General features: G+C 48.5%; 1 protein-coding gene across 2 annotated transcripts in view; it reads left to right on the top strand.

Moving 5' to 3' along the window:
- The window catches only part of FBXO41 (F-box protein 41), a 199,284-nt gene that overhangs the window by 129,026 nt on the left and 47,517 nt on the right, over window positions 1-22,741 (top strand). For both annotated transcript variants that reach the window (XR_012226720.1, XM_073559915.1), the window contains exons 3-7: window positions 13,288-13,513; window positions 13,625-13,704; window positions 14,364-14,713; window positions 14,787-15,019; window positions 15,884-15,999. Coding sequence is in view for 1 of the 2 variants with exons in the window: in XM_073559915.1 (XP_073416016.1) it covers window positions 13,288-13,513; window positions 13,625-13,704; window positions 14,364-14,713; window positions 14,787-15,019; window positions 15,884-15,999 (1,005 nt within the window). In the remaining variant the exon portion in view is untranslated. The remainder of the gene's footprint in view (window positions 1-13,287; window positions 13,514-13,624; window positions 13,705-14,363; window positions 14,714-14,786; window positions 15,020-15,883; window positions 16,000-22,741) is intronic.

The raw sequence follows: 22,741 nt of genomic DNA, 5'->3' as shown, positions 1-22,741 counted from the left end.
GGAAATCCTACCCTTGAAAAGATGGTCACCAGTGCGTCAGCCACCTTATCTGCCCTGGTTGAAGACAGAGCTACTGCCTCTGGGTACCGGGTAGCGTAGTCTACCACGGTGAGAATGTATCGCTTTCCGGAGCTGCTGGGGACGGACAGCGGTCCTACAATGTCCACCGCGATTCTCTGGAAAGGCTCCTCTATCACCGGCAAAGGAATAAGGGGAGCCTTAAGAGCAGGCCCCGCCTTACCCACTTTTTGACAGGTGGCACAGGAGCGGCAGTAGTGTGTTACATCTGTCCCCATCTTGGGCCAATAGAAGTGTTGAGACAGCCGTGCCTTTGTTTTGCTGATCCCCAAGTGTCCAGCGAGTGGAATCTCATGGGCAATCCGCAACAACTCAGTTCTGAACTGATAGGGGACGACCAGCTGTCTTTCCCTCAACCACTCCTTTTTAGGATCTCCGGGTACTGTCTCCCGGTACAACCTTCCTCGTTCCCAGAACACCCTCTCCTTATCAGACTTGGAGGTGGGCGTCTCGGCGAGACCTCTCAATTTCTCCAGGCTGGCATCTGAGTGCAGAGCAGCCTGGAACTCCATGCTGGAGGCTGCCAGAAGTGACGTCAGGGTCCCCTCTTTACTGGGACCCTCTGGAACCGGCTCTGGGTTCACCTCTGGTTCAGTCTCTCCTGTAGCAGCAGAGGGTCCAGAAGACAGTGCGTTACCTGCGATCTGGGCACTCTGACTGCGTGTGACAGCTGCTATGTATGCTGTCTCCCTGGGGATTTCTGCAGACCCACCAGCTGGTGCTGCCCTGGGCTCTACCTCCCCATCCACCCCCAACACTTCAGGAGCAGTGCTACTTATGGGCCAGTTACCTTCCTCGGTGGCACTGGTCAGCTGCATGGCATTACCTTCCTCATGGTCCCCATGCACCTCCCCATCCTCTTGAGCACCGTTGCTTGCTCCTGCCAGGGGTTCCTCAGCCGTCTCACTCCGCAGAGTGACGGGGCTGAGCACCTCGGTACCTGTGGACACATCTACCGTTTCAAAGAAAGGGTTAACGGGTTCAGTCGGCACAGATACATCATCATTCCTAGGAAAAGAATGGTTATCAGTTTGCTTTGGTACATTCACATCAGCATCAGCATCGTACCTGGGGAAAGAATGGTTGTTAGTTGCATCATTACTCATCAAGGCATTAGCTGGTAACACATTCAGTTTCCCATCATCAACATCATCATCAGGGTTAACGTTACCCTTATTATCAGTTTGGGGAAGGGTGTCAGGGACATAGTATGCAACCATCTTCCCCAAGTCAGTCCCCAATAAAACATCAGTGGGCAAATTTTCAGACACTCCCACCTCCCTCAACCCGCTCCCGGCACCCCAGTCAAGAAAAACTCGTGCCACTGGCAAGGGACAACGGGTGCCTCCAATCCCGGTGACAGTCAGGGTTTTCCCCTCAACAAACTCTTCAGGGGCCGCCAGTCCAGGACGGATGAGGGTTCGTTCAGCCCCGGTGTCCTTGAGGCCTGTAGCAAGACGGGCCCCCACCTGAACAGGTTGAACGTTGTCGTCAGCCCTCCCAACCACACCTCCCACCAAAAGAACAGAGGCGTTGGGCCCGGGGGCCTTGGCTGGGGGGTTCTTCGGCCTATCCGGACAGGTGTAAGAGAAGTGACCAGGCCGCTTGCAGTGGTGACACAGGCGACTGTCAGTAGCCGGCCTGTTGTTGGCAACAGGGACAGGGCCTCCGGAGGGACGGCTAGCTGGGGCATTGGGGTTGGTTGCTGGCTTACCCCCTTTCCAGCTGGTGGCGACTGGCCTCCGCGTCTCGGGCTTCCGGTTGGCCTCGTGGTTGTCGGCGATCTGCGCCGCTTTGTCCGCGTTCGTTGGTTCGCGGTCCAGGATGAACTGTCGGACCTCAGCTGGGCAGAGATGCAGGAACTGGTCTTTGATCATCAGGTCCCGTAGCTGCTCAAAGGTTTCAACGGACAGTCCATGGATCCACTGGTCAAAGTGGGTCCTGAGTCCTTGCACCACATCACTGTAGCTATCGTGTGGGCCACGTTGGAGGTGTCGGAACTTCTTTCGGTATACCTCAGGTGTCAGACGGTATTTGGCGATCAGCGCCTGCTTTATGGCGTCATAGTCATCATCATGCGCTTGCGGAAGAGAAGCAAACGCCTCCAGAGCTTTGCCCTTTAGCCCTGGGGTCAAGTACCTTGCCCATTGGTCTCTAGGCAGCTGGTACTGTCTGCAGGCTTTCTCAAAGGCTCGCAGAAATGTGTCCAAGTCCCCATCCTTTTCCATTACGGGAAAATGCTCTGGCCGGGGTTTAGGAGTCTGGACGCTGCTGGGCTCACGGCTTCGGGCTGTGGGGGCATTCCACCCCCGCTGGAGCATCTCCAGCTCATGGGCCCTCTGAGCTTCAGCTTGGCGCTCACGTTCGGCTTGGGCCTCCTGCCGATATTGCTGGATCAGCCTCACCCGCCCATCCCTGTCTTCGGCGGGGAGTTCGTCCAAGGCCATTTGCAGATAGGGGTCCACCCCGTTCTGGTTGAATGTGGGGCCAGCGCTCAGGAGTGGAGCCTCTGCTGCAGCCCCATGGCAACTTGGGCCAACTTCTGCGCTCGCTGGATTCTGGCCGTTGTCCAGCTGCACTAGAGCCGCGATCATTTGATCTTTGGTTCCTCCTGCGGCGTCTATGCCTCGGTACGTGCATAACCCAGCAAGGGTGTCCTTTTTCTGCTTCTGATACCACTCCACTGTCATCGCCGCCATGGTTGCCAAATAAAAGATAGAAAAAGAAAAACGAAGAAACGGGAGGGGGATACTTGCAAGTACACACTAATGTCTCAGGACTAGTAACCACTGAGTCTGTTCTCCAAAACCTATGATGCAGGATTCCCGCAGGAACCGTGCAGGTCTTTAGTGAGAGGAATGATTGCTCAAACCAAATCACTAATGCTCTAGGATTATCCCACCGCTCTGCCACCAATATGTGACGAACAGCCCACGGCCGTTCGTCCACTTACGGGCGACGACTAACGGGGGTCCCGCTGCCACCAAAACGCGACGGACAGCGGACCCTGTGTCACCACTATGTCACAGTCCCACCACTGACACGGGTGTATCAGCGGACGGAGGGGCGTGACACAATGCCGGCACACGGCTATCACAGGCGCAGTGGGGCTTATCTTAGCTATCCCAACACTGGCACCATGTGACCAAAAATATCCAGCAAGCTAATCTCGCTCTACAATTTGCCGCAGGGGGAGTTTAATTTGGATGCCCCACCACTGCTATCAATCTTCCAAGTACTGCGGGGATTTATGTATATCCCACTTTCTCAGTTCCACTTTGGAACTCGCAGCTCTCCGGCGCCCCCCCTTACCCTCAGGTCAGTCAGGGAACTGCACCTAGGATAATTAGTCGCCGGACGGGCTGCCTGTTGTGAACCGGCAATTAGGCTTCTGCAGTAAGGGAATTATCAATGCTGTGGCTGAAGCCCCTTACTCAGCAATATAAGACCCTTCTAGACTGCCAGCAAGCCGTAATAGCCGTACACAACGCGCTGCCACCAGTCACGGTTACTTAATTCACAGTGTTAAATTAAGAGGGTCCGTGGCAAACCCCTTGAATTAGTAGCGATTATCTATCAAAGGCGTATAGTTCGATTCTTAGAGCATGGAGACAGATCTAAATAATTTCATTTATTTTCCGAAAGAGGACAGTGATTACAGATAAAAGTTGCTATAAAATTGAGACATAAAATATGTACAGTACAGGTATAAAATAAAAGTGGAGAAAACACTCACAGTTCCATATTGTTCCTTAGGCAGACCATGCGGCTTTAAGGGAGGAGGAGCCACACGTCTCCATTCATCTGGAGTTCTTGTCAGCACGGACTCTGCAGCTGTTCTGAGCTGGTTTGCCCAGGAAATGCCTTATAGACTTTCCTATGTGACATCACGGAGAGGTGCATTCTGGGTTGATCCCACCTCTCTTATCCAAGTTATGTTTTGGCTACAAAACTTAGATTAGCTATAACTTTATGGGAGAAGCTGGTATGGACTCATCAGTGGTATCATGTTTCCCAGCGTAATGAGCCCATCAAGAAAACATCAAACATCTATGCGATATGACCGTCCATTTGGGCGCAAATCATATCTCATGTTCTGGGCAGGGTGGAACTTCGAAAGAGACACGGTATCGAAGCTGGGACCGCTCAGGTTACAAAAATATGATTTTCATATCTCTACTGGGTATGGTTTTCGTAATATGACTTTTATGTTTCCCATATACCGGCATACAGCCTGTGTTTTTCCGAACAAAGGGATCCCTTCCCCCTGCTCTTCGAGAGGAAGTTGGTTTAAGGTTTCAGAGCTAGCCCAGGCAGGGGGGCACTGGTCAGTGTGTGAGTGAGCCATGGGCGAAAAGAGGAGGGGGGAAGGTGCTGCATGAGCTGACAGCCTGCATTGGCATAGAGGGCTGGATTTTTCTGGAAAGTTACAACAGAAAACATCATATTTTGTAGACAAAACCCCATACCTCACAGACATTGTACATCACACATATAATATACGGCAGCTTCCATATAATATACGGCAGTGTACATATAATATACGCCAGCCTCCATATAATGTACGGCAGTGTACATATAATATACGGCAGTCTCCATATAATATACGGCATTGTACATATAATATACGGCAGTGTACATATAATATATGGTAGTCTCCATATAATATACGGCAGTGTACATATAATATACGGCAGCCTCCATATAATATACGGCAGTGTACATATAATATACGGCAGTCTCCATATGATATACGGCAGTCTCCATATAATATACGGCAGCCTCTATATAATATACGGCAGTGTACATATAATATTCGGCAGTCTCCATATAATATACGGCAGTGTACATATAATATACGGCAGTCTCCATATGATATACGGCAGTCTCCATATAATATACGGCAGCCTCCATATAATATACGGCAGTGTACATATAATATACGGCAGTCTCCATATAATATACGGCAGTCTCCATATAATATACGGCAGTGTACATATGTTATACGGCAATGCACATATAATATATGGCAGTCTCCATATAATATACGGCAGCCTCCATATAATATACGGCAGTGTACATATAATATACGGCAGTCTCCATATAATATACGGCAGTGTACATATGTTATACGGCAATGCACATATAATATATGGCAGTCTCCATATGATATACGGCAGTCTCCATATAATATACGGCAGCCTCCATATAATATACGGCAGTGTACATATAATATACGGCAGTCTCCATATAATATACGGCAGTGTACATATGTTATACGGCAATGCACATATAATATATGGCAGTCTCCATATGATATACGGCAGTCTCCATATAATATACGGCAGCCTCCATATAATATACGGCAGTGTACATATAATATACGGCAGTCTCCATATAATATACGGCAGTGTACTTATATTATACGGCAATTCACATATAATATATGGCAGTCTCCATATAATATACGGCAGTGTACATATAATATACGGCAGTCTCTATATATATTATACGGCAGCCTCCATATAATATACGGCAGTGTACATATAATATATGGCAGTCTCCATATAATATACGGCAATGCACATATAATATATGGCAGTCTCCATATAATATACGGCAGTGTACATATAATATATGGCAGCCTCCATATAATATACGGCAATGCACATATAATATATGGCAGTCTCCATATAATATACGGCAGTGTACATATAATATACGGCAGTCTCTATATATTATACGGCAGTCTCCATATAATATACGGCAGTCTCCATATAATATACGCCAGTCTCCATATAATATACTGCAGCCTCCATATAATATACGGCAGTGTACATATAATATACGGCAATACACATATAATATATGGCAGTCTCCATATAATATACGGCAGTGTACATATAATATAGGGCAGTGTACATATAATATACGGCAGTCTCCATATAATATACGGCAGTCTCCATATAATATACGCCAGTCTCCATATAATATACGGCAGTGTACATATAATATACGGCAATACACATATAATATATGGCAGTCTCCATATAATATACGGCAGTGTACATATAATATACGGCAGTCTCTATATATATTATACGGCAGCCTCCATATAATATACGGCAGTGTACATATAATATATGGCAGTCTCCATATAATATACGGCAATGCACATATAATATATGGCAGTCTCCATATAATATACGGCAGTGTACATATAATATATGGCAGCCTCCATATAATATACGGCAATGCACATATAATATATGGCAGTCTCCATATAATATACGGCAGTGTACATATAATATACGGCAGTCTCTATATATTATACGGCAGTCTCCATATAATATACGGCAGTCTCCATATAATATACGCCAGTCTCCATATAATATACTGCAGCCTCCATATAATATACGGCAGTCTCTATATAATATACGGCAGCCTCCATATAATATACGGCAGCCTCCATATAATATACGGCAGCCTCTATATAATATACGGCAACCTCCATATAATATACGGCAGTCTCTATATAATATACGGCAGCCTCCATATAATATACGGCAGTCTCCATATAATATACGGCAGTCTCTATATAATATACGGCAGCCTCCATATAATATACGGCAGCCTCCATATAATATACGGCAGTCTCCATATAATATACGGCAGTGTACATATAATATACGGCAGTCTCTATATATTATACGGCAGCCTCCATATGATATACGGCAGTCTCCATATAATATACGCCAGTCTCCATATAATATACGGCAGTGTACATATAATATACGGCAATACACATATAATATATGGCAGTCTCCATATAATATACGGCAGTGTACATATAATATACGGCAGTCTCTATATATTATACGGCAGCCTCCATATAATATACGGCAGTGTACATATAATATACGGCAGTCTCTATATATTATACGGCAGCCTCCATATAATATACGGCAGTGTACATATAATATATGGCAGTGTACATATAATATACGGCAGCCTCCATATAATATACGGCAGTCTCCATATAATATACGGCAGTCTCCATATAATATACGCCAGTCTCCATATAATATACGGCAGCCTCCATATAATATACGGCAATACACATATAATATATGGCAGTCTCCATATAATATACGGCAGTGTACATATAATATACGGCAGTCTCTATATATTATACGGCAGCCTCCATATAATATACGGCAGTGTACATATAATATACGGCAATACACATATAATATACGGCAGTCTCCATATAATATACTGCAGTGTACATATAATATACGGCAGTCTCTATATAATATACGGCAGCCTCCATATAATATACGGCAGTGTACATATAATATACGGCAATGCACATATATTATATGGCAGTCTCCATATACTATACGGCAGTGTACATATATACAACCACATGACGGATTTCTTCACCCAGGGTTTCATTGTAATCTGTGTAACAGCGCCCTCCTGACAGTGTCTGTAGTTTACCTGCCATCTCCTGATGACAGACTCTCTGTAGCGTTAGGGTGTGTGCACACGCTGCGGATTCTGCTGCGGATCCGCAGTGGATTTGGCCCTGCGGAACCGCAGCAGAATCGGCTGCGTTGTACAGCACCTTTAAAATGAATGGACATGTCAATTCTTTTCTGCGGATTCCGCAGCGGTTTACCATCTGCTCCATTGTAGAGGTGATAAACCGCAGGGCTAACCCGCAGGCTAATCCGCAGATAGGATTTACCTGCGGATTTTACTAAATCCGCGCGGAAAAATCTGCAGACCATTCCACAGCGTGTGCACACACCCTTGGTGAATAGTTCAGATGTTCATACAATTGGTCCTCCAGCCTTGGCGTTTCCTCCTGCTGTGAGGCTGGAGCTCTGCCTGCTGGAATGTAGTGTCCTCCACTGTGACATGTAGCAATGCTGCCATCTATTGTCGAGAAGTCAGTACTACACATACACCACTGATGTGTGAGGACATAAGCGCTCATAGAGTACAGTTGGGATCGGATCAGATGTGTGCGATCTGTGCAGAGTGTGACACATTACTACAGAACTAAAGGTACATAAGTATGAGGACCCCCGGGTACTGACACCCCCACACCCTTCTATGTGAGGACCCCCGGGTACTGACACCCCCACACCCATGTGTATGAGGACCCCTGGGTACTGACACCCCCACACTCATCTGTATGAGGAACCCCGGGTACTGACATCACCACACCCATATGTATGAGGACCCCCGGGTACTGACACCACCACACCCATCTGTATAAGGACCCCCAGGTACTGACTTCACCACACCCATGTGTATGAGGACCCCCAGGTACTGACACCACCACATCCATGTGTATGAGGACCCCCGAGTACTGACATCACCACACCCATGTGTATGAGGACCCCCGGGTACTGACACCCCCACACCCATGTATATGAGGACCCCCAGGTACTGACACCACCACATCTATGTATATGAGGACCCCCAGGTACTGACACCCCCCACACCCATCTGTATGAGGACCCCCGAGTTCTGACATCACCACACCCATGTGTATGAGGACCACCAGGTACTGACACCCCCACACCCATGTGTATGAGGACCCCCAGGTACTGACACCCCCACACCCATGTGTATGAGGACCCCCAGGTACTGACACCCTCACACCCATGTGTATGAGGACCCCCAGGTACTGACACCCCCACACCCATCTGTATGAGGACCCCCGGGTACTGACACCCCCACACCCATCTGTATGAGAACCCCCGGGTACTGACATCACCACACCCATGTGTATGAGGACCCCCGGGTACTGACACCCCCACACCCATGTGTATGAGGACCACCAGGTACTGACATCACCACACCCATCTGTATGAGGAACCCCGGGTACTGACATCACCACACCCATATGTATGAGGACCCCCGGGTACTGACACCTCCACCCCCATCTGTATGAGGACCCCCAGGTACTGACACCCTCACCCCCATCTGTATGAGGACCCCCAGGTACTGACACCTCCACCCCCATCTGTATGAGGACCCCCAGGTACTGACTTCACCACACCCATGTGTATGAGGACCCCCAGGTACTGACACCACCACATCCATGTGTATGAGGACCCCTGAGTACTGACATCACCACACCCATGTGTATGAGGACCCCCAGGTACTGACACCCCCACACCCATCTGTATGAGGACCCCTGAGTACTGACATCACCACACCCATGTGTATGAGGACCCCCGGGTACTGACACCCCCACACCCATGTGTATGAGGACCCCCAGGTACTGACACCCCCACACCCATCTGTATGAGGACCCCCGAGTACTGACACCCCCGCACCCATGTGTATGAGGACCCCCAGGTACTGACACCCCCACACCCATCTGTATGAGGACCCCCGAGTACTGACATCACCACACCCATGTGTATGAGGACCCCCGGGTACTGACACCCCCACACCAATGTATATGAGGACCCCCAGGTACTGACACCACCACATCTATGTATATGAGGACCCCCAGGTACTGACACCCTCACACCCATGTGTATGAGGACTCCCAGGTACTGACACCCTCATACCCATCTGTATGAGGACCCCCGAGTACTGACACCCTCACACCCATGTGTATGAGGACTCCCAGGTACTGACACCCTCACACCCATCTGTATGAGGACCCCCGAGTACTGACACCCTCACACCCATCTGTATGAGGACCCCCAGGTACTGACACCCCCACACCCATCTGTATGAGGACCCCCGAGTACTGACATCACCACACCCATGTGTATGAGGACCACCAGGTACTGACACCCCCACACCCATGTGTATGAGGACCCCCAGGTACTGACACCCTCACACCCATGTGTATGAGGACGCCCAGGTACTGACACCCCCACACCCATCTGTATGAGGACCCCCGGGTACTGACACCCCCACACCCATCTGTATGAGAACCCCCGGGTACTGACATCACCACACCCATGTGTATGAGGACCCCCGGGTACTGACACCCCCACACCCATCTGTATGAAGACCCCCGAGTACTGACATCACCACACCCATGTGTATGAGGACCCCCAGGTACTGACACCCTCACACCCATGTGTATGAGGACCCCCAGGTACTGACACCCCCACACCCATGTGTATGAGGACCCCCAGGTACTGACACCCCCACACCAATCTGTATGAGGACCCCCCGAGCACTGACATCACCACACCCATGTGTATGAGGACCCCCAGGTACTGACACCCCCACACCCATCTGTATGAGGACGCCCAGGTACTGACACCCCCACACCCATGTGTATGAGGACCCCCAGGTACTGACACCCCCACACCCATCTGTATGAGGACCCCCAGGTACTGACACCTCCACCCCCATCTGTATGAGGACCCCCCGGGTACTGACACCCCCACACCCATCTGTATGAGGACTCCCAGGTACTGACACCCCCACACCCATCTGTATGAGGACCCCCAGGTACTGGCACCACCACACCCATGTGTATGAGGACCCCCAGGTACTGACACCCTCACACCCATGTGTATGAGGACCCCCAGGTACTGGTACCACCACACCCATGTGTATGAGGACCCCCAGGTACTGACACCCTCACACCCATGTGTATGAGGACCCCCAGGTACTGACACCCCCACACCCATGTGTATGAGGACCCCCGAGTACTGACATCACCACACCCATGTGTATGAGGACCCCCAGGTACTGACACCATCACACCCATCTGTATGAGGACCCCCAGGTACTGACACCCCGACACCCATGTGTATGAGGACCCCCAGGTACTGACACCCCCACACCCATCTGTATGAGGACCCCCAGGTACTGACACCTCCACCCCCATCTGTATGAGGACCCCCCGGGTACTGACACCCCCACACCCATCTGTATGAGGACGCCCAGGTACTGACACCCCCACACCCATCTGTATGAGGACCCCCAGGTACTGGCACAACCACACCCATGTGTATGAGGACCCCCAGGTACTGACACCCTCACACCCATCTGTATGAGGACCCCCGAGTACTGACATCACCACACCCATGTGTATGAGGACCCCCAGGTACTGACACCCTCACCCCCATCTGTATGAGGACCCCCAGGTACTGACACCTCCACCCCCATCTGTATGAGGACCCCCAGGTACTGACACCCCCACACCCATCTGTATGAGGACCCCCAGGTACTGACACCTCCACCCCCATCTGTATGAGGACCCCAGGTACTGACACCTCCACCCCCTCTGTATGAGGACCCCCAGGTACTGACACCTCCACCCCCATCTGTATGAGGACCCCTGGGTACTGACACCCCCACACCCATCTGTATGAGGACCCCCAGGTACTGACACCTCCACCCCCATCTGTATGAGGACCCCCAGGTACTGACACCTCCACCCCCATCTGTATGAGGACCCCCAGGTACTGGCACCACCACACCCATCTGTATGAGGACCCCCGGGTACTGACACCCCCACACCCATGTGTATGAGGACCCCCAGGTACTGACACCTCCACCCCCATCTGTATGAGGACCCCAGGTACTGACACCTCCACCCCCATCTGTATGAGGACCCCCAGGTACTGACACCTCCACCCCCATCTGTATGAGGTCCCCTGGGTACTGACACCCCCACACCCATCTGTATGAGGACCCCCAGGTACTGACACCTCCACCCCCATCTGTATGAGGACCCCCAGGTACTGACACCTTCACCCCCATCTGTATGAGGACCCCCAGGTACTGACTCCTTCACCCCCATCTGTATGAGGACCCCCAGGTACTGACACCTCCACCCCCATCTGTATGAGGACCCCCAGGTACTGACACCTCCACCCCAATCTGTATGAGGACCCCCAGGTACTGACACCCCCACACCCATCTGTATGAGGACCCCCGGGTACTGACACCTCCACCCCCATCTGTATGAGGACCCCAGGTACTGACACCTCCACCCCCATCTGTATGAGGACCCCCAGGTACTGACACCTCCACCCCCATCTGTATGAGGACCCCCAGGTACTGACACCTTCACCCCCATCTGTATGAGGACCCCCAGGTACTGACACCTCCACCCCCATCTGTATGAGGACCCCCAGGTACTGACACCTCCACCCCCATCTGTATGAGGACCCCCAGGTACTGACACCTCCACCCCCATCTGTATGAGGACCCCTGGGTACTGACACCCCCACACCCATCTGTATGAGGACCCCCAGGTACTGACACCTCCACCCCCATCTGTATGAGGACCCCAGGTACTGACACCTCCACCCCCATCTGTATGAGGACCCCCAGGTACTGACACCCTCACCCCCATCTGTATGAGGACCCCCAGGTACTGACACCTCCACCCCCATCTGTATGAGGACCCCTGGGTACTGACACCTCCACCCCCATCTGTATGAGGACCCCAGGTACTGACACCTCCACCCCCATCTGTATGAGGACCCCCAGGTACTGACACCTCCACCCCCATCTGTATGAGGACCCCCAGGTACTGACACCTCCACCCCCATCTGTATGAGGACCCCCAGGTACTGACACCTCCACCCCCATCTGTATGAGGACCCCAGGTACTGACACCTCCACCCCCATCTGTATGAGGACCCCCAGGTACTGACACCTCCACCCCCATCTGTATGAGGACCCCCCAGGTACTGACACCTCCACCCCCATCTGTATGAGGACCCCCAGGTACTGACACCTCCACCCCCATCTGTATGAGGACCCCCAGGTACTGACACCTCCACCCCCATCTGTATGAGGACCCCCAGGTACTGACACCTCCACCCCCATCTGTATGAGGACCCTTTTCTCTTGCGGCTCCTGACTCAGGTGTTTGGCCCCCCGGGGCCGTATCGTCCGTCCTCAAATCTCAGCCTTCGCTCCATGTGCAGGTGACTCAGGCGGGGGGGTGACGTGCCGCCGCTCCCTGCGCTGCTGTACGACGGCTCATCGTGTAGGAAGGTGTGAGCTCTCGCCCCGCGGCTCCGCACTGTCACCACCTGGTAGCGGGTGTCTAAGTAAACCCGTAAGAGCTCCTCACTCACAGGGATGCAGTGCGCATGGACTTTGCATCTATCCCGCACCGTGTTCACGGTCTTTGCTTGCTGTCAATGAACGGATGTCTTCCTGTATAACTGCACTCTTCGCTTCTTCTTGCAGAGAAGTGGTAGAAATCGACTTATTCCTGAAGGAGACGGCAAGCCGAGAAGCCAACGCCAAGGTGCGCCTCCAGCAGTTCATAGAGGAGCTTCTGGACCGCGCCGACCGGGCCGAGAAACAGCTGCAGATCATCAGCAGCTGCGGCACCACCCCCAACGGCAGCCTGGGCCGCTGCAGCATCGCCGGGTACAAGGTGTCGGACGCCCGGGCTCAGGGCTCCAGGCAGGTAGGTCCCGCAGCGCTGAGGCAGGGGGCCCATGACTCTGCCACCTCTGATGGAGTAATGGCTGACAGACACCCCTGACAGCTGCCACTAATGCTGACTTCTTCCTTGTAGAGGGCAGACAGGCACCAGGGGCCCGGCTCCTCCACACACGGATCTTACCCGGTGACCCAGCGCTCCGCCTCATGCACTGGGTGAGTTATCACACTTCTGCTCCAGGTCCTAATACAACCCCCACATCATATCCTGTGCAAAGTATCTGTCCCCCCGGGCTCCAGTGTCAGCTTCATCATCGAGGCTCGACTCTGCCTGGCCCTAACAGGATCCCCGTGGGGCCCATTCTGACCCTGCCTGCTCCTGATATAACACTGCTCCTCCAGAGGATTATTACCTATGGGAGAAATAATGCTCCTCTCACACACCGTGCTCTCCTCTGCCCGTGTCATCCAGAACCTAGTGTAATGGATGCTGCCGCTCCCTGAGTGACCGTCCTTAATATTCTCACTGTAGTGATGTGATAATGTAGGGCAAATTACCATGTACAGTCACTGTATACATTACATGACTGATCCTGAGTTACCTCCTGTATTATACTCCAGAGCTGCACTCACTATTCTGCTGGTGCAGTCACTGTGTACATACATTACATTACTGATCCTGAGTTACATCCTGTATTATACTCCAGAGCTGCACTCACTATTCTGCTGGTGCAGTCACTGTGTACATACATTACATTACTGATCCTGAGTTACATCCTGTATTATACTCCAGAGCTGCACTCACTATTCTGCTGGTGCAGTCGCTGTGCACATACAGAGGTGGTGTTCTGGGTTTCATCCTCTTCTGCTCTCAGGGTCTCGGGCCGGGTGAAGACCGTCTCTCAGAGCTCGGGCTGTTACGACAGTGATGGTGCTGAGCAGATCCCGGTGGACGACGGCTTGGAGGGGCACCACTACTCTGGAATCAGTAATGTGGCTGACAGCAGTTTCGAGAGGAACAACAACCACCGCAGCTCTGGTCTCCGCAGGCAGGCCATCCATAACTGGCACCGCCGGCCGTACAGGAACAGTGAGGGAGATGAGGGGGACATTTCAGATGTGGGATCTAGGACCACCGAGTCCGAGGCGGAAGTCTGGGATCAGGACAGCATCGGCTCCGCGGACCTCAACACCAACCGCTCTTCGGGGGCCTACCAGCCGAAGGGTGAGTCCTGCCTGCGAGCAGCCGACGGCGTACACTGATCACCTTCGTTCACGGTCTTCCTTCTCCCCTCCAGGCCGCTGTGATAGGAGGATGCTGAGGCCGGAGAAGGGCAGCCCGTCCCGGACCAATGAAGTCATCAGCCCCGAGATCCTGAAGATGCGGGCGGCGTTATTTTGTATATTCACCTACCTCGATACCAAGACTCTGCTGCGGGTGGCTGAGGTCAGCAGGGACTGGAAGTTTGTGGCTCGCCATCCGGCAGTGTGGACTCGGGTTTTCCTCGAGAACGCCAGGGTGACCCCCAAGGTGAGTGATGGCGGAGGGATTCATTAGATTCCTCTTATTCGGGTCTGGGATACAAAGCTGTTGATCAGAATGAACCGGGTCACCAGATCCAACATGGCCGCTCCTCTCATTACACACAGTGGTATTGACTTTGTGTCTCCATCTCTGTAGCTACATGTAAGGCCGGAGTCACACTGTCGTGGAATATGGCCGAGAGCTATGCGCTAACAACATTGCACAGCACTCGGCCCAGTGTTATCTATGGGCAGATCACATGTCCTGCAATTGGCACCAAGACTCGGGCAATTCTCAGCTCATGCGCACCCATATAAGTCTACGGGTGGGAGAGACACAGCGCACAGCACCAAGATATCATCCGAGGGCGGTGCGATATACGCCGGCAAAGGAGGAGATGGAGAAATTAGTTTCTCCGCCTCCTCCGCAGCTGTGCGAGAGGCTCGGAGCACAGTACCATGAAACTCGGCTCCCGCTCGCAGCAGAGGAGGAGCCGAGGGGCATTAGCATATCGCTTACACAAGTGTGACCCCGGCTAATAGTCCTCTACTGCAGACAAGACCACCAACCATATGGATGGAAATTGTGCTCAAATTATCTCTCCAGGGGAAGCTGTAACCCCCACAAGTGCGCCGTATACGGCTCTAATCCCTATACACATGACCTGTGAGACGACTGCACCTGGAAAACTGCAAAATCAGCAATTTACTCCTCCAATCATCCGCGGCACCATGAGATGGAAGGGGGTGGGGACTTACGCAAAGAAGTCACCACCATGGTGCCACAATTTAAAGAATGAGATGCGCCCCACATTACAATCACTGCTATCCACGTGTGTTACATATTCACTAATATCTGGTTCTCCTGCAGTTTTTGCTCACCCTCTCCCAGTGGTGCACACAGACCCACTCCCTAACCCTGCAGAACCTCAAACCTCGGCAGAGAGGAAAGAAGGAGACCAAGGAGGAGTACATGAAAAGCACAAGGTGAGACACTTATCCATACACACGGCTATGAAGAAATCACAATGCCAGGCCATTTACACAAAAATATAATACTGCCCCTATGTACAAGAATATAACTACTATAATACTGCTCCTATGTACAAGAATATAACTACTATAATACTGCCCCTATGTACAAGAATATAACTACTAAAATACTGCTCCTATGTACAAGAATATAACTGCTATAATACTGCTCCCTATGTACAAGAATATAACTACTATAATACTGCCCCCTCTGTACATGAATATAACTACTATAATACTGCCCCTATGTACAAGAATGTAACTACTATAATACTGCTCCCTATGTACAAGAATATAACTACTATAATACTACCCGTATATACAAGAATATAACTACTATAATACTGTCCTCTATATACAAGAATATAACTACTATAATACTGCCCCCTATGTACAAGAATATAACTACTATAATACTGCTCCTATGTACAAGAATATAACTACTATAATACTGCCCCCTATGTACAAGAATATAACTACTATAATACTGCCCCCTATGTACAAGAATATAACTACTATAATACTGCCCCTATGTACAAGAATATAACTACTATAATACTGCTCCTATGTACAAGAATATAACTACTATAATACTGCCCCTATGTACAAGAATATAACTACTAAAATACTGCTCCTATGTACAAGAATATAACTGCTATAATACTGCTCCCTATGTACAAGAATATAACTACTATAATACTGCCCCCTCTGTACATGAATATAACTACTATAATACTGCCCCTATGTACAAGAATGTAACTACTATAATACTGCTCCCTATGTACAAGAATATAACTACTATAATACTGCCCGTATATACAAGAATATAACTACTATAATACTGTCCTCTATATACAAGAATATAACTACTATAATACTGCCCCCTATGTACAAGAATATAACTACTATAATACTGCTCCTATGTTCAAGAATATAACTACTATAATACTGCCTCCAATTTACAAGAATATAACTACTATAATACTGCCCCCTCTGTACATGAATATAACTACTATAATACTGCCTCCTATGTACAAGAATGTAACTACTATAATACTGCTCCCTATGTACAAGAATATAACTACTATAATACTGCTCCTATGTACAAGAATGTAACTACTATAATACTGATTCCTATGTACAAGAATATAACTACTATAATACTGCTCCTATGTACAAGAATATAACTACTATAATACTGCCCCTATGTACAAGAATATAACTATTATAATACTGCTCCTATGTACAAGAGTATAACTACTATAATACTGCCCCCTATGTACAAGAATATAACTACTATAATGCTACCCCTATGTACAAGAATATAACTACTATAATACTGCCCCCTCTGTACATGAATATAACTACTATAATACTGCCCCTATGTACAAGAATGTAACTACTATAATACTGCTTCCTATGTACAAGAATATAACTACTATAATACTGCTCCTATGTACAAGAATATAACTACTATAATACTGCCCCTATGTACAAGAATATAACTATTATAATACTGCCCCTATGTACAAGAGTATAACTACTATAATACTGCCCCCTATGTACAAGAATATAACTACTATAATGCTACTCCTATGTACAAGAATATAACTACTATAATACTGCCCCTATGTACAAGAATATAACTACTATAATACTGCCCCTATGTACAAGAATGTAACTACTATAATACTGCTCCCTATGTACAAGAATATAACTACTATAATACTGCTCCTATGTACAAGAATATAACTACTATAATACTGCCCCTATGTACAAGAATATAACTACTATAATACTGCCCCCTCTGTACATGAATATAACTACTATGATACTGCCCCTATGTACAAGAATGTAACTACTATCATACTGCTCCCTATGTACAAGAATATAACTACTATAATACTGCCCCTATGTACAAGAATATAACTACTATAATACTGCCCCTATGTACAAGAATATAACTACTATAATACTGCCCCCTATGTACAAGAATATAACTACTATAATACTGCTCCTATGTACAAGAATATAACTACTATAATACTGCCCCCTATGTACAAGAATATAACTACTATAATACTTCCCCTATGTACAAGAATGTAACTACTATGATACTGCTCCCTATGTACAAGAATATAACTACTATAATACTGCCCCTATGTACAAGAATATAACTACTATAATACTGCCCCTATGTACAAGAATATAACTACTATAATACTGCCCCCTATGTACAAGAATATACCTACTATAATACTGCTCCTATGTACAAGAATATAACTACTATAATACTGCCCATATGTACAAGAATATAACTACTATAATACTGCCCCCTATGTACAAGAATATAACTACTATAATACTGCCCCTATGTACAAGAATGTAACTACTATGATACTGCTCCCTATGTACAAGAATATAACTGCTATAATACTGCCCCTATGTACAAGAATATAACTACTATAATACTGCCCCTATGTACAAGAATATAACTACTATAATACTGCCCCCTATGTACAAGAATATAACTACTATAATACTGCCCCCTATGTACAAGAATATAACTACTATAATACTGCCCCCTATGTACAAGAATATAACTACTATAATACTGCCCCTATGTACAAGAATGTAACTACTATGATACTGCTCCCTATGTACAAGAATATAACTGCTATAATACTGCCCCTATGTACAAGAATATAACTACTATAATACTGCTCCTATGTACAAGAATATAACTACTATAATACTGCCCCTATGTACAAGAATATAACTACTATAATACTGCCTCCTAGCTGTGAGGTTGTGTTTTGTGGATCTCTTCACGTCTGGAGCAAGCTCGGGGAGGGGCCACCCTGGGCGGGGAAGCTCCCCAGGCAAGGCCCAGGCTTCCCGGCCTATACTGGGACAAGCCTCCCAGGCTTCTACTAATGGGAATGTTAATCCCAAAAGCACTGAGACCAGTGAATGCAGCGAGCCAAAGCTGCAGCAGTTCGGTGAAAGAGGAAAAAGCTGTGAGTAAAGTTTTGGGAGGAAAACCTCCAGTTCCAGCAAAGAAGCCAGAAGGAAAAGTGTCAGTGAGTGATGGAACACAGCAGAATGTGAAGTCTTGTAGCTTCCCAGTTGGTAAGCAGCTCTAGTCTGGTGCACAGGTGAGATCAGCCCCAGCTGTGCAGATCGCCTCTCCTGGTCCCAGGCAGAGACGGACGTCTTTGGAAAGGCAGACAATGCAGGAGAACTGTGACGAACGAGCGGGCTGCTGCCACCAAATTGCGATGGACAGCGGACCCTGTGCCACCAATAGGTCACGATCCCACCACCGACACGGGTTTGTCAGAGGACGGAGGGACGTCACGCACTGCCAGCACACGGCTATCACAGGCACAGTGGGGGCTTATCTTAGTTATCCCACCACCAGCACCACGTGACAAAAATACAGCAAGCTAATCTTGCTCTAACAATTTACCACAGGGGGGTATTTTGGATGCCCCACCACTGCTAACAACCTTCCAAGAACTGCGGGGATTTATGTATATCCCACTTTCTCAGTTCCACTTTGGAACTCGCAGCTCTCCGGCGCCCCCCTTACCCTCAGGTCAGTCAGGGAACTGCACCTAGGATAATTAGTCGCCGGACGGGCTGCTTGTTGTGCACGGGCCGCTAGACTACTGCAGTAAGGGAATTATCAATGTTGTGGCCGCAGCCCCTCATTCAGCATGTAAGACCCGTCTGTACTGCCAGCTAGCCTAGCCAGCCGTGCACACCACGCTGCCACCAGCCACGCTTTACTTAATCAAAGAGTTAATTAAGAGGGTCCGTGACAAACCCCAAATTAGTAGCGATTATCTAAAAAAGGCGCATAGTTCGTTTCTTAGAGCATGGAGGCAAGCTAATAGATTTTTATCATTTATTCCCAAAAGGGCAGTGATTACATAGATAAAGAATTGTTACAAAATTGAGACATTAAATATGTACAAATACAAATATAACATAAAGGGATTAAAAGACAGAAAGTAACACTCACATGTGTTCAGTTGGTATCAGGCAGACCATGCGGCTCGGGGGATGGGCAGCAGCCAAACATCCCAAGACATGGGGTAGGTCTGTTCAGCATCAGAACTCCAGCTTAACTGACTGGAATTTGGTAGGAAATACCTCTAGCCTAGGGTCTCTGACCTCCCGAATTGGGCGGTCTGGAGAGGTCCAACCTCCCTCTCTCCAAGTTTGTATTTGGCTACAAAACTTAGAATAACTATATCTAAATGAGAAAAGCCCGTACCAACACACATAGGGCATCATTGTTTGTGATTTACCGAATAGAATCCGAATGCCATACTTAGGACACTCCGTTTGGGAGCAAACCATATCTCAGGTTCTGGAGAGGTTATAACTGTGAAAATTCAGAATTAGTAAGCTGGTTTCGTTGCCTACGCAGTGATATGGTTATTATATCTCTGAGGTGTATGGTTTTTACAATATGACTTGTTTTAATACTTCCCATATACTGGCATACAGCCTTGTGTTTTCAGAACAAAGATCTTTTCCCCCTAGCTGTGCTTCGAGAGGAAATGGACGGTTTCATGTTACCAGCAAGCATAGAGCTGATAAGGAGGGGGGTTGCAGCTACATGACAGGCTCGCCTTCTCAGTGTGTAGCAGTGGGTGATTTCTAGAAGTTTCTAGAAACATCATACTTTACTTTAACATACAGATCTTACAGACATTTTACATTACAAGAACTTACAGCAGCATGGCAGTATGGCGTGCTCGGGACGCACATGGTTGCAATCAGGCGGCAGCGATAAACCTGCTGCGGAGCCTGCATCCAGCCAAAGGGCCACAAAACCATTTGTGGTGGACCCGCACAAGACTGTGTTCAAAACCCCTGTACCTGTCGTTAAGACTAAACCTGTGGAGCCGGCGCGTGCACCCGAGCTGCAGCTAGCGGATGAGATAACGGGACTTGTCCGAAAACTGGGTGAGTTAGGCTAGTTTCACACTTGCTTTTTTTTGCAGCGCGTTTTTCCCGCAAAAAAACGCATTGAAAAAACGCATACAAAAGCATACAACTGCTGCGTTTTTTTCAAGCATTTTTATGAGCATGCATGAAAAAAACGCAGCGTTTTTATGCGTTTGTATGCGTTTTTAGTGCGTTTTTACCGCGTTTGCGTTTTTTTCCAACATTAGGTGGCCCCTCACACTAACCCAAACCATGACTTTACTAACCCTAACCCTGACCCTAACCCTGACCCTAACCCTTAACCAAATCATACTTAACCCTAACCCTAACCCTGACCCTAACCCTAACCCTGACCCTAACCCTTAACAAAACCATACTTAACCCTAACCCTGACCCTGACCATAACCCTAACCATAACCCTAACCCTGACCCTAACCCTAACCCTTAACCAAACCATACTTAACCCTAATCCTGACCCTAACCCTGACCCTAACCCTTAACAAAACCATACTTAACCCTAACCCTAACCCTTAACCAAACCATACTTAACCCTAACCCTAACCCTGACCCTAACCCTAACCCTGACCCTAACCCTTAACCAAACCATACTTAACCCTAATCCTGACCCTTACCCTGACCCTAACCCTTAACAAAACCATACTTAACCCTAACCCTGACCCTAACCCTGACCCTAACCCTGACCCTAACCCTTAACCAAACCATACTTAACCCTAATCCTGACCCTAACCCTGACCCTAACCCTTAACAAAACCATACTTAACCCTAACCCTGACCCTAACCCTAACCCTGACCCTAACCCTTAACCAAACCATACTTAACCCTAATCCTGACCCTAACCCTGACCCTAACCCTTAACCAAACCATACTTAACCCTAACCCTGACCCAAACCCCAACCCTAACCCTGACCCTAACCCTAACCCTAAACCCCCTTAACTAACCCTAACTCTAACCCAAACCCCTAAATTCCATGGTTAAAAAAAAAAAATGCATATGCAAAAAAACGCATACATGAGCATGCCAGTGCGCACATATGCGCATCCATAGGCTATAATGGCCATTTTTAGCGCAAAACGTGCACATATGTGCGCATGCGCTTTTTTGCAGGGCCAAAAAATGCAACATGCTGCGTCTGGAAAATACAAACGCACACCCCAAAAAAACGCAGCGCATGAAAATCGCATACATGCGCTTACAAGCGCGCAGGTATGCGCACCCATGTTAAATATAGGGGAAAAAACGCATGCGCACATATGCGTTTTTTTCCAGCGCTAAAAAACGCAAATGTGAAACCAGCCTGAGGCTAGTTTCACACTTGCTTTTTTTTGCAGCGCGTTTTTCCCGCAAAAAAACGCATTGAAAAAACGCATACAAAAGCATACAACTGCTGCGTTTTTTTCAAGCATTTTTATGAGCATGCATGAAAAAAACGCAGCGTTTTTATGCGTTTGTATGCGTTTTTAGTGCGTTTGCGTTTTTTTCCAACATTAGGTGGCCCCTCACACTAACCCAAACCATGACTTTACTAACCCTAACCCTGACCCTAACCCTAACCCTGACCCTAACCCTTAACAAAACCATACTTAACCCTAACCCTGACCCTAACCCTGACCCTAACCCTTAACCAAACCATACTTAACCCTAATCCTGACCCTAACCCTTAACAAAACCATACTTAACCCTAACCCTGACCCTAACCCTGACCCTAACCCT

Source organism: Dendrobates tinctorius, unplaced genomic scaffold (assembly GCF_039654945.1).
Source record: "Dendrobates tinctorius isolate UK_male_01 unplaced genomic scaffold, ASM3965494v1 ptg000282l, whole genome shotgun sequence".
NCBI lineage: Eukaryota > Metazoa > Chordata > Amphibia > Anura > Dendrobatidae > Dendrobates > Dendrobates tinctorius.
Note: the sequence above shows the minus strand (reverse complement) of the source record. Positions and strands in the feature narration are given on the sequence as shown.